The following is a 15,763-nucleotide window of genomic DNA, read 5'->3' on the forward strand; positions in this document are numbered from 1 at the left end:
GAAAGGAGGGAGAAAGGAAGCAAAAGGAAGAAGGGATGAACATAGATAAGAGAAAGGTGTGGAAGGATGAGAAAGATGGGAGTGAAGAAGGAAAGGTGCAAGGAAGGCAGAGAGAATGGAAGGTAGGCAAAAAAGGAGAAAAGGAAGGAAACAGATGGGGTGAACAAAGATGAGAGAAGTGGAGGATGGAATTATTGAAAAGAGATGGTGAAGAAATAAAGAGGAACAAGTAAACAAAAGGTGGAAGTGTAGGAAATGAGTGAGAAAGGAAGCAAAATGAGGAAGGGATGAACACAGATAAGAGAAAGGGGGGAAAGGACAGGGAAGAAGGGAGTGAGGAAGGAAAGGTGCCAGAAAGGTAGAAAGGATGGAAGGCAGAAAGCAAGCAAAGAAGGCTGGAAGGAAAGGAAATATTAGAAAAGGTGGGAAGGGAGAGAGGAAGGAAAGACGCATAAATAAAGGAAGGAAGGGAATGAAAATGATGGAATATACAAATGTGAGTGAAAGGAAGGAAAGGAAGTGTGATGGGAGGAAGGAACCGAGGGAGGAATGAAGAGTGAACTAACTCATTTTCATGTCGTCGCTTCTGTTCCGTGCGGGGGGGGTCGTTAGTGAACTGAGTCTCGCGCAGGCTGGTGTTAACCCTCATCACACGCGGCCACATTCTTCAACACGGTGACATTTACCGGCGGTCCGTCCCGCGCCGGAAACGCAGCGCTTCTCCAACCAAACAACACACAGGCACCCAGCGGGGCATCACACGCACCGAGTCCGCCGACGGACACCGGAGGGGGAGGCGAGAGACGCGCGCTGCACCTTACCGCACATACTGAACGAGGACCATGGAGAGCGGAAGCAACGGCTCGGACGCGAATTACGGGAGCCAGATCCCCGTGATTTACACCAACAGCAGCTTCTGTGGGAACTTCAGCGACGGCAACAACACCACGAGCTTCACGGAGGCGCCATGCCACAGGGAACGCGGACTGACCGGCATCATAGAGGACGACGCCAACCCGGTTATCATAGCGATTGTTATCACCGCTCTCTACTCCATCGTGTGCGTGGTGGGGCTGGTTGGAAACGTGCTGGTCATGTATATCATCGTAAGGTAAGCACTTGTAAAAACATAATGTGCGTGGATGTGTTTTCTCAGCTGTGTTGCGCACAATTAAACCTTTTAAGAAGATCTTTTTCTGAGTATAAAATGACTCTACGGCAACCTGTTGCCTCCATTAACCATTTTGCACATGAAAGTGTGTGTGAGAGTGTGCGCATGAGGTGTGTGTATGAGGCCGAGGGAGACCATGTGAATGCGGTGTTGACAGTGTTGCCAGCTCAGCTGCCGTTCGTGCGTAAAGTGCCTCCAACCGCGCAGCAGGTTCCCTCCAGCAGCGCGCAAAGAGCGAGCCGAGCGAGGGGATGGAGAGGGAAGGGTTTCCACACAGCAACAGCCGATATCCATAACAACAGAGAATGTGTTAGATGTACAAACACAGCACACGCTCGCTTTCTATCCGCCTCTTTCATCCACAATACCATTACTAACCTGGAAAATAAAGATGCTGCACATCACTCCCATGCGAGTGCTAAACAAAAACATTATGCACCGTGAATCCAGGCAGATGCTGCCGTCTTTGCACACACAATGGCTCCAGTGTCTCTTGTTTCCTTGTTTAAATCTGTGTTTATTCTGCCTTTCATGTAAATTAGATGAGAGGCTTTAAATCAACCACAGCATTACTGGTTTTACATAAAAGGTGAGAATACTGGTGAGCCATAATTGATCCATAAAACTTAGAACAGCTTTAAAACCTCACACATTCCAGTGTGTCTCAGATTGCTTTCCCTCCCCAAATGCAGGCCGCTCTCATGCCACCGTCTCATTAACTGATATTTAAAACTTTGTTTCAAACACGTCATACTCTTGAGATATCATCACAGGAGGAACTTTTATTCTCCTTAATAATCTGTCACAAGGAGTAAGCGATGATGATGAGTGGTGCACAAATGAAATCTTGCAGTCACATCCGAGTTTAACTTCTCTTCTTTTCTAAGAGAAACCAGTTGACTAGAGGATCTAGTGGGGAGAAATAACTCGCACACAAGCTGCATATTTCCCATTTTCACACACTGATATTGATATAACTCAGAATGTAAATACGCTTTCATGTTAAGACTCAAAATCACCTGTTATGCTCACTGAGGTGGATTTCACAGGTGGTGCCTTTCATTACACATGAAAATCAGACATTTATATGCTGGTCAAATGCTCCCCAGCTGATGCTGCGTCAATCCAGACGAGCTTTTCTCAGGTAATAAAAGTCTATAGATGAAGCAGTTGGGAGAGGAGAATGAGAACAAAAAAGGAGAGAGTTGAACTTGGAAAGAAGATGGACACGAGTGGAGGCTTGAGGGGTGAGAGATTGATGGTGAGCGATGAGAAAGCTGAGGAGAATGGAGATAAAGCTAAGAGAGGTCCACCTTCATTTTTCCACCTTGTGATTACCCACTTTGAACGTCTGATAGAATCAGTGAAGAGTGGCCGATTGGAGGATTTGGTGCACTGAACTTAGAAGAGAGGCACTTAAATGGCTTTGAAACTGAAATGTACCACTTTGTTAGATAAGTTAGAGTGGTAAAAGAAGAGAATACTTTTTATTTGGATTTTTACCTCTCTATTGCTGCTGTAATATATTAACATTACCTCGTTACACCTAGCTCTCCTTGCTTCTCCACTGTTTCCAGGGCAAATACAGCATCAAGTGAATGCTCATTTGCCAGAGTGCACACATCAACCCCTTCAATCTGAGTGCTTCCCCAAATAGATCTGTTTTGCTAAAGAACGCACGCATCTATGCAGGATGTTGTCTGCATCTATGCAGGATATTTTCTGCCCCAAATTACTTTCGGCAGATCTGACCCTTGGGCCACGGATGGGAAGAGCAGTAGTATGCTTTACCCAATTAAAAGTAAAATTGAGAGTAAATATTGCTGCATTATATATTTAAATGGAGGGTATATGATGATGATGATGATGATGATGTTATGCGAAAGAACTGTTGAATTAAAGAATATGTTTAGGCTACAAAATCAAGTGCATTAACATGTCAAAGCGTACAGACTCAGGGGACAACATGCTCTAAGCAACAACCTTCAGAGCTGAAAAATGAAGCCAACACAGAAGTGCCAGAAACTGCAGTTCCTCTAATGGCCTCTTGAGGCAGACTCCAAAACTTAAAAAATTCCCTAGACGGCCATGATAAACAGCAGAAATAAACGTGTTTACAGACTGTTACAAAAACGGTCTTGGTCTTTATTGTGAATTTCCTCACTCATGACAATTGTAAGAGACACTTAAGCACATATTCATTTTTGGTAAAAATGCCTTTGTTAATATGACATATCATAGAGTTTCTGCTATTATTTAAGTTTGCACAACCGTTTCTGTATATGTTGAATAGTGTATGGTAGTGGACTATGCTAAGGTTATGTTTATATATACTTAATTTATGTGTTAGAATACAGGCAAAGGTTTTTTTTACGCCAGATATGGTGCTGTAAGGCAGTTTTGTACGCATGACAAAAGGAGACTGTGACCAACGTCGTGCATAAAGACGTCTGAAGTTTGTGTTGGTTTTGATTGTAATAAGATTTTGACCATGTTCTGCAGTGTTGACACGTAATAACAGGAATACAATGAGAAGAAATAGAAATGGGACATTGAGTCGCTAGTGGATCATACAAGATATAATTTTGGAAGGACCTGACCTGCTGTTTTGTTTCTCTTATTTGTATTCTAATTTAACCTTTCCCCTGCTTCATGTGAGTACTGTGGATCTCCAGAAAAGAAACATGTTACTTACCCGTGTACATTTTATTAAGGCTTAAAGTTATGCATAATTAAAGGTGGGGCTGCTTTGAATGACAGGCTATCTGCAAGGCGTCACCACAGTCTGTGACTCAGATCCACCCTTGACTCCTCCACAGCTCCACCCTCTCCTCCAATTATGGTCACTTCTGGCTCCAACAATCCAAGATGGCAACAGCTAAAATGCCAGACTTTAAACTTCAAAATGGGAGTCCACAAACCAATAGGTGACGTCATCGTAGGTGACGTCATCGTAGCTATTATTATTTTTATACAGTCTATAGATTGAACAATACATTCCTTTTTTGTAGACAGACATGTGCAGCCTGTGCATACAAATGAATCAATTAAAAAAATAAATATTCAACCACCTTCTTCAGAGCTGCCTCTCTAGAATGAACCAGAAAGCAGGACAAAATTAAATAAAATCTTAATTAAACCATAATGAAGCATAGGAAATAAAAACAGCGGGCGTAAGAAGCATTATTAAGATGCCTAAATTAAATAACCTGCCACTTTAACAGCAGAATTAAGCATCACCAAGGCAGCCAACACAGAGATGTACAGACAATACAAACTCCACAGCGCACAAACACTCACACTAGAGCAAAAAGAGAGTTTGCTTTGCGTAGCACACGTACACACATCACTAGGCAACACATGTACTTATCTGTACAATGAGTCACAACCTTTATTGTTGTATTCACCTGTCTGAACGTCATCTGTGCTCCTCAAAAGCATCACCAGTTCACTCAGCCTCTCTGCCCCACTATAACCAACCACTCAGTCTCCATGCCATTATAACCAGTCCACGTAGCCTCTCTTTCCTGTTGCACTCATCAAAGTTTTAAGATGAATGAGGAGGATCTCCCATGAGCATCTTAGCATTTAGCATGTTAGCCAGACCCAGCATGTGGCAGTTGGTCACACAGCATCGTGGGGTTTTTGAGACACGTAGTGCACTCAGCGGGAGATGCATTAAATTATGATTAAAAGAGATGCAGAGGTGATGCTAATCCTGACCCATAATGATGTCATCCTAAACCAAGAGCAGAGTGTCAACCCTCTGGGCATGAAGCTCTCGACAGCTCTGCCTTCTTGCAGACAAACCAGCAGCTAATTATTTTCAGCTGCAGCTTCTGTTCCACCGTTACCTGCTTTATTATAATGTCCGTGTGATTCCTGCTCTTACTCTAACAGATTAAGACTTGAAATGTAGCAAGCAATTTACTTGAGGAAAAAAACACTGTTATAGTAAGAGTAAATGTAATTGGTTACTTCCACCCCTGCCACTGGCACTTAGCAACAACATGAAGTGGAAAATGAAGGAAGAGCACAGGGCAAAGGAAAGTGAAATCACCTTTTGAAGTATGAGTTGTGCACCAGCATCATTTTGAGGGCGTGATGTAGACCTATCTGCAGCTGTCTGGCAAGGATACAAGAGTGTTTATGATGTATGAGTGGGTATACAAGCTCGCATTATGTATTCCAAAGTAGTTTGTCCACAAAGCAGATGATAGATGTGAAGGGCATTACTTGAGCTTTAGCTCTCTCATCCTTGGCTGTTTCCTGTCCCCTGCCTTCTCATGACAGTAATAAAATGGCACTGACTCGACCAGCAGTGTGTGTATATGTGTGCAGGCATGCGTGGCTGTGGAAAAGTTTTGTGGATTTTCACTAAAAGAGACTTTAAGAGAATTATGAAGAAGGTGAAAGATGTGTCTCATTCCTCTGAGAACCGCAGTCCATCAGGGTCATTAACATTCATCAACCTCTTTGTCTTCTCGCTTTTCTCTGTGTGTCTTTTGGTCTTTTCTCTCTCTGTCGGCGGATTGAGAGTGAATAGCCATTTAGCTAATGATGCACTGTGGATATTTACTGTTAAATGGAAATGTAGCCTTGAGCTCTCTGTCCCCACTTTACAGTCGTGGCCTTGAATGCATTTTTGCTAGATTAAATAGAGACAGCGGTGGATGAGAGATGTTTTCCCCCTTACTGCCTGTGTGCTGATAACCTTAAAGCCATAAAACAATTCCCCCTCACTATTTATCTCCCTGTCCTCTCGATGTCTCCCTGTCCCTCGTCTGTTCGCTCCGCACTCACATCCGCAAACTTCTTGTGAGCAAACAACCACAACCAGAGATCTGCACGCTCAGTCGGAAAAAATCAATTGCGGTTGAACAGCAGACCACTGGGTTCCACAAGGAATATGCAGAGTGCTTCCTGTTACCATAGAAACACTGGGAGGCGTTTTGAGCCTGGTGTGTGCAAAATGACTCCACCACCTCATCCAGCCTCCATCCGCCATCCAGCAAGATGAGCAGCTGTACCTGGTAGGTCACATTCGGCAGCCAAAGCATTTCTGAAACTTTGGATGTTTGGAAGGCTTTTGAACATCTGCACCCGCTGACCTGGATGCCCTCAACTGCTGCTTCTCTGTGCCGCACGCAGCAGCACAACAAATGTGCATAATTCTGTTACCTCTTCAGAAATGTTCCACAACCCTGCTCTCTGATGTCAAAGTTTCTTTTAAACATCTGTGTCCCTGCTGTTCATGGGAGAGTTTGAGCCCTCTCTCATGAAATACGATGTTATGACGAGAGTCAACACAATCTGCTTCACAGGACTAATGTCATAGAGCCTCGCTAATGTTTCTCTCTAATGGGTTTCTAGTGGCTCCTGCTGCCCAACATGACAAATAGTCTCGGGCTGAAATTCAAACAACTAACCTGCAGCCTTTTGATGTACTCTCGACAGCCGGGTTAATGCTCGGCAACAATCCAGACATCTTATGGCCTTTTCTTACAATCATTTCGAATGCCTTTATCAGTTGTAAGCAAACAAAAAAGCTTTGAATCTTTGTGAATTTAAAGGATATGTTAAAGGTCTATCTTAAAATAATAGCGACATAACCATATACAGTATTCACTGAAAAGGAATTGGTCGCTGTAATTCTTTCTCTCACCCATTCTTAAAGCAATTTCAGTGCAAGTAATGGGGAGACAAAATCGTTCCTTGCATTAATGACTTCTAAAGTTCAGCTGAAGTTAACAGTCTGAGTTGGACAATCAGTCTTCCCCCTCTGTACCAATTTCCTTTCAGCCACCACTCAGCAAGAAAAGATCCAGGGAAGCACAAAGAGGGAAAGGTATACTAAAAAGACTGCAAATTTGGAAGATAATCACTAGTTGAAGCCTCATATTAACTCTGAAGTTCACAATTTTACACGGTACGTAAGTTTACAAGTACCTCCATTGGCCCCCTTCACTTTCACTGACACGCTCTAGAGAGGGACATCTTTAAAGGGATTTTTTTTTTCCGTTTTTCAACCAGCTTCGCATCATAAAACTGTGGGTAGTATGTGTTAATGAAGTGTGGTAAACTTCCCTCCATCTTGCCAGCGCCCTGATCTCTCTGCCATCACGTCATCCTGCAGATTTTTGCTGGCTCTAGGGCTTTTGCTCGAACTACAGATTGCACCTCCTCATTTTTGTATGCCAGCCACAATAACACACACAGAGGCTATAGAAGCAGACCAAATGGTAAAGCTAGGCAGCGTTGATCAAGTATGAACCAAGACACTGTCATTGTAGGGCCTGTTTCCTCACCTACAGTGTCTTCAGGAACATTTTTGGGCACTGTTTAGCTGGAGCTTGTGAAAAGAAAGTGTTTATTATATACTGTATAAACCAAGATACTGTTGCTGCGTTGCCCATTCCTCAACTAAAAGGTTTTCAGAAACATATTTTAACTTACTGTTTAACTGTAAAATGAGATTGTTTGTTACCAGCTGGTCACCATATTGCTTTTCGGACAAGCAACTCGCATTACATCACCTCCCAGTGAGAGTGTTTGTTGGTCTGGTTCAGCACCGTTCAGCACAGCTACAACTAACAGGAGGTGTATGGGATAAAAGAGAATGGCCTTCCTCTCATTCACACAAATTGTTCACCGAGTATGCATAGTATTTCTGAGCAAGAAAAAATGCGTACAATTCAACGCTCACTGACTTAATTCTCTCTTTGATGACTTGTGAATAGACCTTGCTCACTTCAATATACCTTTCATGTGTATTCATGAGCATCCTCGTGCATAATAGATGTGCGTTCTCCACATTTGACTGTGAGCACAGGGTGACTGACTCATTGTGGGAGCATCCATCCTATGGATTTTTTTCAGGTATACAGAGAAAAGCTGTGATGGTACACCGACTGAACAAACAGCAGACATTGTGCTTCCAGCAGCCCTGAACCTCCTACCAACCCAGATAACCATCTGTCTTTTTCGAGTTGCATTCCTTTGTGTGTGTGCACAGTACTTGGCACATCCTTCTCTCACCTCTTCACAAGCTGTAAACATTTGAGGCCAGGCGTTCTGACCTCGGTTTTCAGCTGTACAGCGCTGACCTTGCAGCCATTGCGTGCTACGGCCTTGATTGCTGCTAACCAATGACAAGTGGACAGTTTGATAATTGCCGCTTGCCTGTGGATTTTATGCTGCAATTATTTTGTTTGCTTTAGAATAGTGACAAACTCACCAGGCACAAAACGAGTCAAGAAAAATGGATTCAGGGCCTGCCCGCGGCAACAATGAAACGATCAGCGGCTAATGAAAATTAATTGCTCAACTTGTGCATTTCCCAAAAAGCTGCCTGAATTTTAATGATCATTATTAGTATCAGACTTTGACACCTCACTGTGAGAGGGAGGGAGGAGGGGATTCTGCATGCTCCTCTTTCTAAATTTGTGTATCTGCAAATAACAGGGTGGTTCAGCATCTAATTTCTTGTTAGAGAGACAATTATGAGTAGACAGTGCAGAGAGGTAATTAGGCTGTCCTTCCTGTGTGTCCATGAGTAATGAGCTTCTTAACATCACTGGACACTGCTGGAGATTTAGAGCGCTGTCAACCTGGATTCAACAGGAAGTGTCTTGTTGAACTCAGCAAAAGGATTAAAGACTAAAGACAGAGCCTTCACACATGCACAAACCTGAAATTATCTTGACATTGCCCGGAGGAGCTGAAGGTGAGAATGACAATGTCTGAATCATTGGATCGGACATTAAGCAGACTTAATCGTGACAGCTCCCTCGTACAAAGTCTGTGTAATGTCCGATTTACCCCTATGTGAACAGAACAGCTAATTCACAGCAAGTGGGCGTGTTGGTGATGTTTCTATCATGCAACTTGCCTGAAATTGGAAGAGGACAAACATCTGAAGGTGAAGAAGAAGGGTAAGAGGACGGCAACAAAAATGTCTAAAGCCTAGTTCACATTACACGATTTTCACCCTGATTTTGCATCGCAGAGGCTATCGTAATCTTTTGAGCGTTCATACCTGGTGACATGTGTTTCTCTCCTGCGTGCTGACGTGGGATGTATCCCGCCTGTCATTGGCTGATGCTCATTGTCAGTCGTGTCACACTTCTCCAGTTTTCTAGCATGCCAGATATCCAGTCCCAGCCACAGACGAGTGGGTGACTTGCTCGTAGGCTTGTTCACACATGAGGACTCATCGTGGCAGACTATCTGCCGACTCACCTCCGACCCAAGGTGGCTCTCAAGATCCTCTGCGACGTCAAAATCGCGGTGAAAATTGTGTAATGTGAACTAGGCTTAACTGGATAGATGATGAGATTTGGGACTGATTTGCTTAAATCAATTGATCAGTTTTTCAAGTGGGTGAGAACACATCTAATATGGGCAATCTCCTGCCGTGTGCCACAAGCGTGAAAGGGAAACTCAGAACAATGTCTGGACCTAATTATATGGACATAGTTCAATTCATATGACAAAACGTCTAAGAGAAGATCACTCATCACTCACTCCATTGACAGACCTTGACAATGGAGACTGAAGAGATTACAGGAAAAACAAAAAAAGGTATTTATCAGAGGAGCGTAGCGATAGTCACTGTTCTACACCGTAAACATTAGAGACAGATCGAAGGAGCGATGACTAACCGAAGAGAAGGGAACAAAAGACAGATTTTGTCTCCTCTGCTTGATGATTGATGGATGCTCTCAGCTCTTTTGTCCATCTGTCAATTACAAAGTGACTCACTCACTTACCCTGATTCTGCTCTTTATTCTCTATGACAGGTACAATTAAACATGTCCTTCTCCATCAAGGCTGGCATTTCAAAGCACCAGAGGGTATCGCAGATTTGTTCTCCAAATCAATCTGAAGTTACACCCCCCTTCTTGCAGCTGTATGAAGCCTTCCGTGCGTCTTTTTGGGTTTTCAAAAACATGGTTTTCCACAAGAATGGCCCGCTGTTGCAAAATGCCATGATTGGTCAAACAAAGTAAACAAACAAGGTCAAAAGATGACATCCTCTCAAGTATAAGATGGCGCACACAGAGAGCAGCCAAACCTTTTCACTGCTGTGTACAACAAACGGGAGCCAAGGGTACAGAGAGAGCCTTTTAAGAAGATCCTCTGTACATCAACAATGATGTTTCTGAGCAACAAGATGATAGATGCTTCTTGGTTACATGCTCCGACATGCAAACGTCCCACCATTCCGACAAGGCTTTCCATATAAGGAAATGTGCGTTACTCAACAGGTGACTCCCTTCTTTCTGTTCATGCATTTTTCATGTTTTAAGACATGTGTACAGATGTGATACAGTCAGTGAAAGCTGGAGTGAAAGGAGGAGATGCCTTGAACGGGAAGCAGGACGTGGTGGTTTTCAATCACACACCCCGACGCCGCTTGTTGCAACTTTAGAAAATTTTATCGAGGAAAAAAAGGCTTACAAACATGGACCAAAACGGCTCTATAATATGCACAAAAATCCAAAAGAATCGAAAGTTAACTAAAAAAGGAACTAAACAGCATAAGTGGTCAAAATTGGTGTTTTACGCATGCCTCTGTGCGTCTGGCACACGCATCTTGGGGCTCTCCCACGTTGGTTTGTGGCTGAAAGCTGTATGTTCAGCTCCCCTTACATGTAAAAAAAGTCTCTACATGACATTTTGGTTGGCGAAATCCACAGACAAGACGTCTGTTGTCCATGCTCGCAATCATTACACATGGATCTTTCACACCGCCACTATCCACGCAGATTTCCAAATGTATAAACATCCACGGCAGTAGCAGCGCCAGGATTTTGATTGTGGGTGGGCCTCCAGAAAACTGGATGGGCCAGTTAAAATAAGCAAAAAACGGGTTCCCCTTTATCTCCATTTCAGCGCTTTTGTGCGGCATTGAGGAAAGCGACACCGGTGCACCGGTGTGGCTCCCTTGTGTTGCTGTCCTCAGCTCAGTGCTGAAGCGGACAATGACATACACCTTAGAAGTAGAACTAACTTCATATCTTTATTGAACATTCCCAGCACACAAAAAAGACTGAAACGGAATTATATCTTTAGAGGGTCTTCTCCATTTATTCATAAAACACAGCACAACAGGGAAAACATAAAACACTAGCATAAGTTATCTGTCTACTTATATTATTTTTTCCTCCAGAAAATGTGCAGACAGACACTAACGTTAACTTTACTTGCCTTGCTGGTGTGGGGGGTTAGTTATGGGAGGAGCAGGACTTGATGGAGAGAGGGCGGCTGAGATTTTGATAATAGATTATTAAAGTTGGTTTGCGAGGTTGTGGAGTTAGGGGCGTATTTGCGCCGGCATATCATTAGTGCAAAATCTTTTGGGTAAAAAAAATAGGCCATTAAAGGAATTGTCGGAAAGACAGGATGTTTAAAAAAAAAAAAAGAAATTCCGTCATTCTGACCATAGGAGAAAAAAACTGTCGGAATGATGGGACATTTGATGGAAAATTAAGTGTTGCCATTTAGACAATTAGAGGCCCATGTCGGAGTGGTAGGATGTTGGAATGGACATTGCCCACCACGCTTCTTGAGGTCCCTGTTTTTATTACCAGCATCCCAGAGGATCTGGGTTAGGCCTAAATTGGTTCCCTTTTTCTTTTTATCCTATTTCCAGTAATGGAAAACCATTATTAGAGTGAATCACAATGAAGTGGGCAGCGATTGTCAAACACATGAGTAGAACACAATGCAGTGGTCGTTGAATACATGTGGTGTTTGTGATTTATGTCATTGTGATCTGGCTATTCCCATGTGGAGGATGTTTGAAGTGTTTTGCAAACTAAATTCAAGCATCTCTTAATGAGGCCAAGTTTGGGTTGTTTGTGGTTTCACTGCGAGTTTGAACAACTGTGTCCTAAAAAAATTAATGTACTGGTTTTTTTTTCTTCTTTTTTATTTTCCTCAACTAATTATCAGACAACAATAACATAAAGTCTTTTCAGTACAGCAACAATTTGATTCAATTTAATCCTTTCATACCATTTATTTTGCTACCATTTTGTCAGTGGCCTTTTACGTCCACATCATCTGCGCTAGATAACCTCCTGTATCTGCTGTTGACATTTGGGACAGTACTACCAACGGAGGGACATCAACAAAAGCACATGGTTAGGTTTCGAAAAAACATCATGGTTGGCTCTACATTCAGACAGGAAGCAAATACTGGGCTCTTCCAGGCTTTGTTGGCTCTTCCTCCCGCCCACTCTATAGTCAATAGCAACTTTCCAGCTCCTTATATTGCATTGTTACTGGCAGCATTTCAACCTGACACCATCCAGCGGTGTAGCATACAGCTGCAACAGGTGCTGTCTGGCAGCGTTATGAACTGATGCCACCCATTTGCCGATCATACTGCTGGGACAGTTGCCATTCATATGACCAGTGGTGCATCTTAATACTACAAAAACTTATGTCCGGCTGTGTTACAAACTGAAACTGGCATATCGTACCACTACGAAAGGTGGCTTCACTGACAAAGCAGTGGTATTCAACAGATTTCGGAATGAAAATGGGTTGTAACAATGGTCGTAGCCACTGTGACGTCACCCATTGGTTTGTGGACTCCTGTTTTGAAGCCTCGAGTTTGGCTGTCACCATCTTGGATTTCTGGTGCAAGAACCAACTGAGATGACACTGACCATATCTGGATGACAGGGTGAAGCTGTGGAGGAGTGCAGCCCAGTCATCAGAAAAAAATGTTGGCATTCTACTTCTGCAAACCACAGATACTGTACACATTATTATGTCGCAATAAAACTTTATGTTAACAGAAACTTAACATTTCAACACCGCTGTGGTTAATGTGTGGTTAGGTTTAGGCACAAAAAACACTCAGCTATTGTTAGGAAAAGACAATGTTTTGGCTTAAAATACTTGTTTTTGGGGGCACAATCCCCACTGAAAAAGCAGTAATGTGATGTCCAGGTAAAATACAACCACTTTTCATGGCTTAATCCATGCAGGAAACACAGTGACATGTCTCTAAAAAACACCCACATTTCGGAGCTGAAAAGCTACTGAAAACTGACTCATTAAAAAACACTTTTGTTGTTTGTCCGTCTCTGACAGTCGTCAGCTTGAGAGACGTTTCATGTAGTCGTCACACCATCTACCATGAAACTTGCAAATGTTATGTATTCATGGTTTGCAGACACACATAACGCCAATATTTTGTTGTAGCACCTGGGCTGAGAAGCGAGGGAAGGATCCGACTCATAGACCATGATGTCAACTAGCTGACAGCCTGTCACTCAAAGCGGTGACACCCTTAATTATGTGTAACTTTAAGTCATTTTAAAATGTGAACAGGTGAGTTATATAAAAATTCACCCTGAACAGTTGTCATAAACAGGAAAATAAGCTGGAGAGATCTGTGAAGTTGGAGCCAGCCTCAAGTGGCCGTTTGAAGTTGCCCTGGAGCAGCCCTGGAGGTTGCTGCTTGATTTCACCACAATATGGCGATCAAATGTCAGGGATGTGAAACTTGCTTCATACAGATAATTCATCAAACTGCTGCTGCACTAAACGGATCAGGGAAAAATATATGTGCTTAAAAAAATTACAAATCAACACACAGATTGAAGGCTGCAGTTAATGTGAGAATGTGTTACAGAGCACAAATACAAAATAATTTGATCCTTTACACTGTAAAGAAGAAGGCCATGAAGTAGCTACAGAAACAAGAGAAATGTGTTAGTGTCTGCTCATGTCTGGGGACAATTTCAATTACCAGGCCTTGTTTGTACCACCTCTTTCATTAGCCATGTAGTAGAAGAGTCTCAGACCTTTGACAGTGACTGCAGATCAATTGTACATCTGCTGAGTCTCCAGCCCATTGGTGACTGTCTTTGTGTGCCCATGGATATTGATCTCCTCGGGTCAGTTTCAGTCAGAGCAATCAGGAGCATTCAATATGTCACCTCTCACTGTTGATGGATGTTGTCCTGCAATGTTTCGGTACATTTGTCACTCTGCATGCATGATTCTGTCCATAATTCCTCACAACAATGTGTGTTGGAGAGTGTGTGAGTTTTATAGGAATGCATCACTTTGACCGTCTGAGCGTGGACCCTCAGCTTGTGCAGCAGCACATCTGTCACAACAAGAATCCGTGTGACAGCCTGAAACACGCTCAGCCAGGCTGTTTGTCTTACTGACGTTTTGATGTGTAACAACTTCTATTACTGATTTGCCAGTTTCTGTGTTTCATGTGTGTGTTTACACGTCTGTTTCTCGGTGTGTGTGCAAGATGCAGCTCAGGAAATGTGCTTTGTTGAGTCAGTTTCAGAGAGGTCTCATAGTGGCAGGTGGTTTACTGATACACACTCACACAATTGTCACACACATAGATGCATAAAGTTCCTATGCAAACACACACTAAATTAGAGCAGTGGAGATACGGACGTATAAACTGATGATAATGCAAACCTAAAAAGAGAAATCGAGGGTGCAATAAAGAGAAAGAACTCACGCAGAGCTCACTTTGCTTACTAAAGCAGCTAGCGCAACATGTTGCCACTTTCTTGATCCAAAAATATGCTTTGCCTGTCGCTTTAGTATTTTTGGCCGAGAGGATAATGATCACCACGCCCTACTTCAGCCAACGCTCCTGCACATATCGCTGGTGCTTATATGAATGAAAATATTAGGTGTTCCTGGCTACGCTCTCACTGAGCTCGCACACATGACCTCATGCTTTGTGCTCGTCTTTGTGATGGCTCTTCTAAAATAGAGCCAGAAGTGATGAAGTTATCATTCAGCTGTGTCTTTCTGGCAGGCAAACACACAAAAACCCCATTTCAAGGGTTCAGCGTAATAATAATTTTATCACCCATTGAGTTTCTATGACAACACACAGTTTTTATAATGATGAAAAATTGAAAGTGTTTAATGGAGTGGCCAGCTCAGACGTGGAAGTGCTGTTTGATGACTGAAAAGCCATGAATCTCTGCGTGTTTGTGCTGAATCATTTCTACAAAACTGGATTTCAGGCTGTGATGAGAACCCATTACCAGTCACTCAACATGTTGCCTCAAATATCCCGACTCTATTGTACCCAAATTCTCCATTATGTGCTTTTGTCCCTTGCTTTCTTTATTCCTCTTGTCATTCAAGGAGCCGCTAATGTCAAGTCAATTTTATAGTATAGCACTGAAAAATAAGTCATCAACGACATGAACCTCCACTGGAAGTAATGCATTAAACCAAACCTATGTTCCCAACATACTGCGCACACAAATGAAGAGCTGCTTAGTGAAACGTGTTGCAGGAGAGATTTGAGAAGTTACTTTGGATGTTTCACTCTTCTCTTCTGGAAGACTCCAAAACAAACTCACAGTAATTGGATCATTATTTACTTGGTGTGGCTAAGCAACTGCCAGCTTATTGTACAACTGAGAACAGCAGCAACACACTGTTTTTCAACCTTGGTAAATTACTCTTGGAAAGAACTTAGGAACTAAACCTGCATTTTGATCCAAAGAACTACGTACTATATTTCCTTTCAGTTATATACATTAAAATAGCTAATTACAAGAACAAGACACAGCT

At 42.8% G+C, this 15,763-nt stretch overlaps 1 protein-coding gene across 1 annotated transcript in view; it reads left to right on the top strand.

The window, feature by feature from the left end:
* Nucleotides 1–511: 511 nt before the first annotated feature.
* oprm1 (opioid receptor, mu 1) overlaps nucleotides 512–15,763 on the top strand; it is a 39,522-nt gene continuing 24,270 nt past the window's right edge. Inside the window, exon 1 of the mRNA XM_049600922.1 lies at nucleotides 512–1,111. Within this exon, the coding sequence (XP_049456879.1) occupies nucleotides 843–1,111 (269 nt within the window). The 5' untranslated portion in view covers nucleotides 512–842. The remainder of the gene's footprint in view (nucleotides 1,112–15,763) is intronic.

This window comes from Epinephelus fuscoguttatus, linkage group LG16, assembly GCF_011397635.1.
Source record: "Epinephelus fuscoguttatus linkage group LG16, E.fuscoguttatus.final_Chr_v1".
Taxonomy (NCBI): Eukaryota; Metazoa; Chordata; class Actinopteri; order Perciformes; family Serranidae; genus Epinephelus; species Epinephelus fuscoguttatus.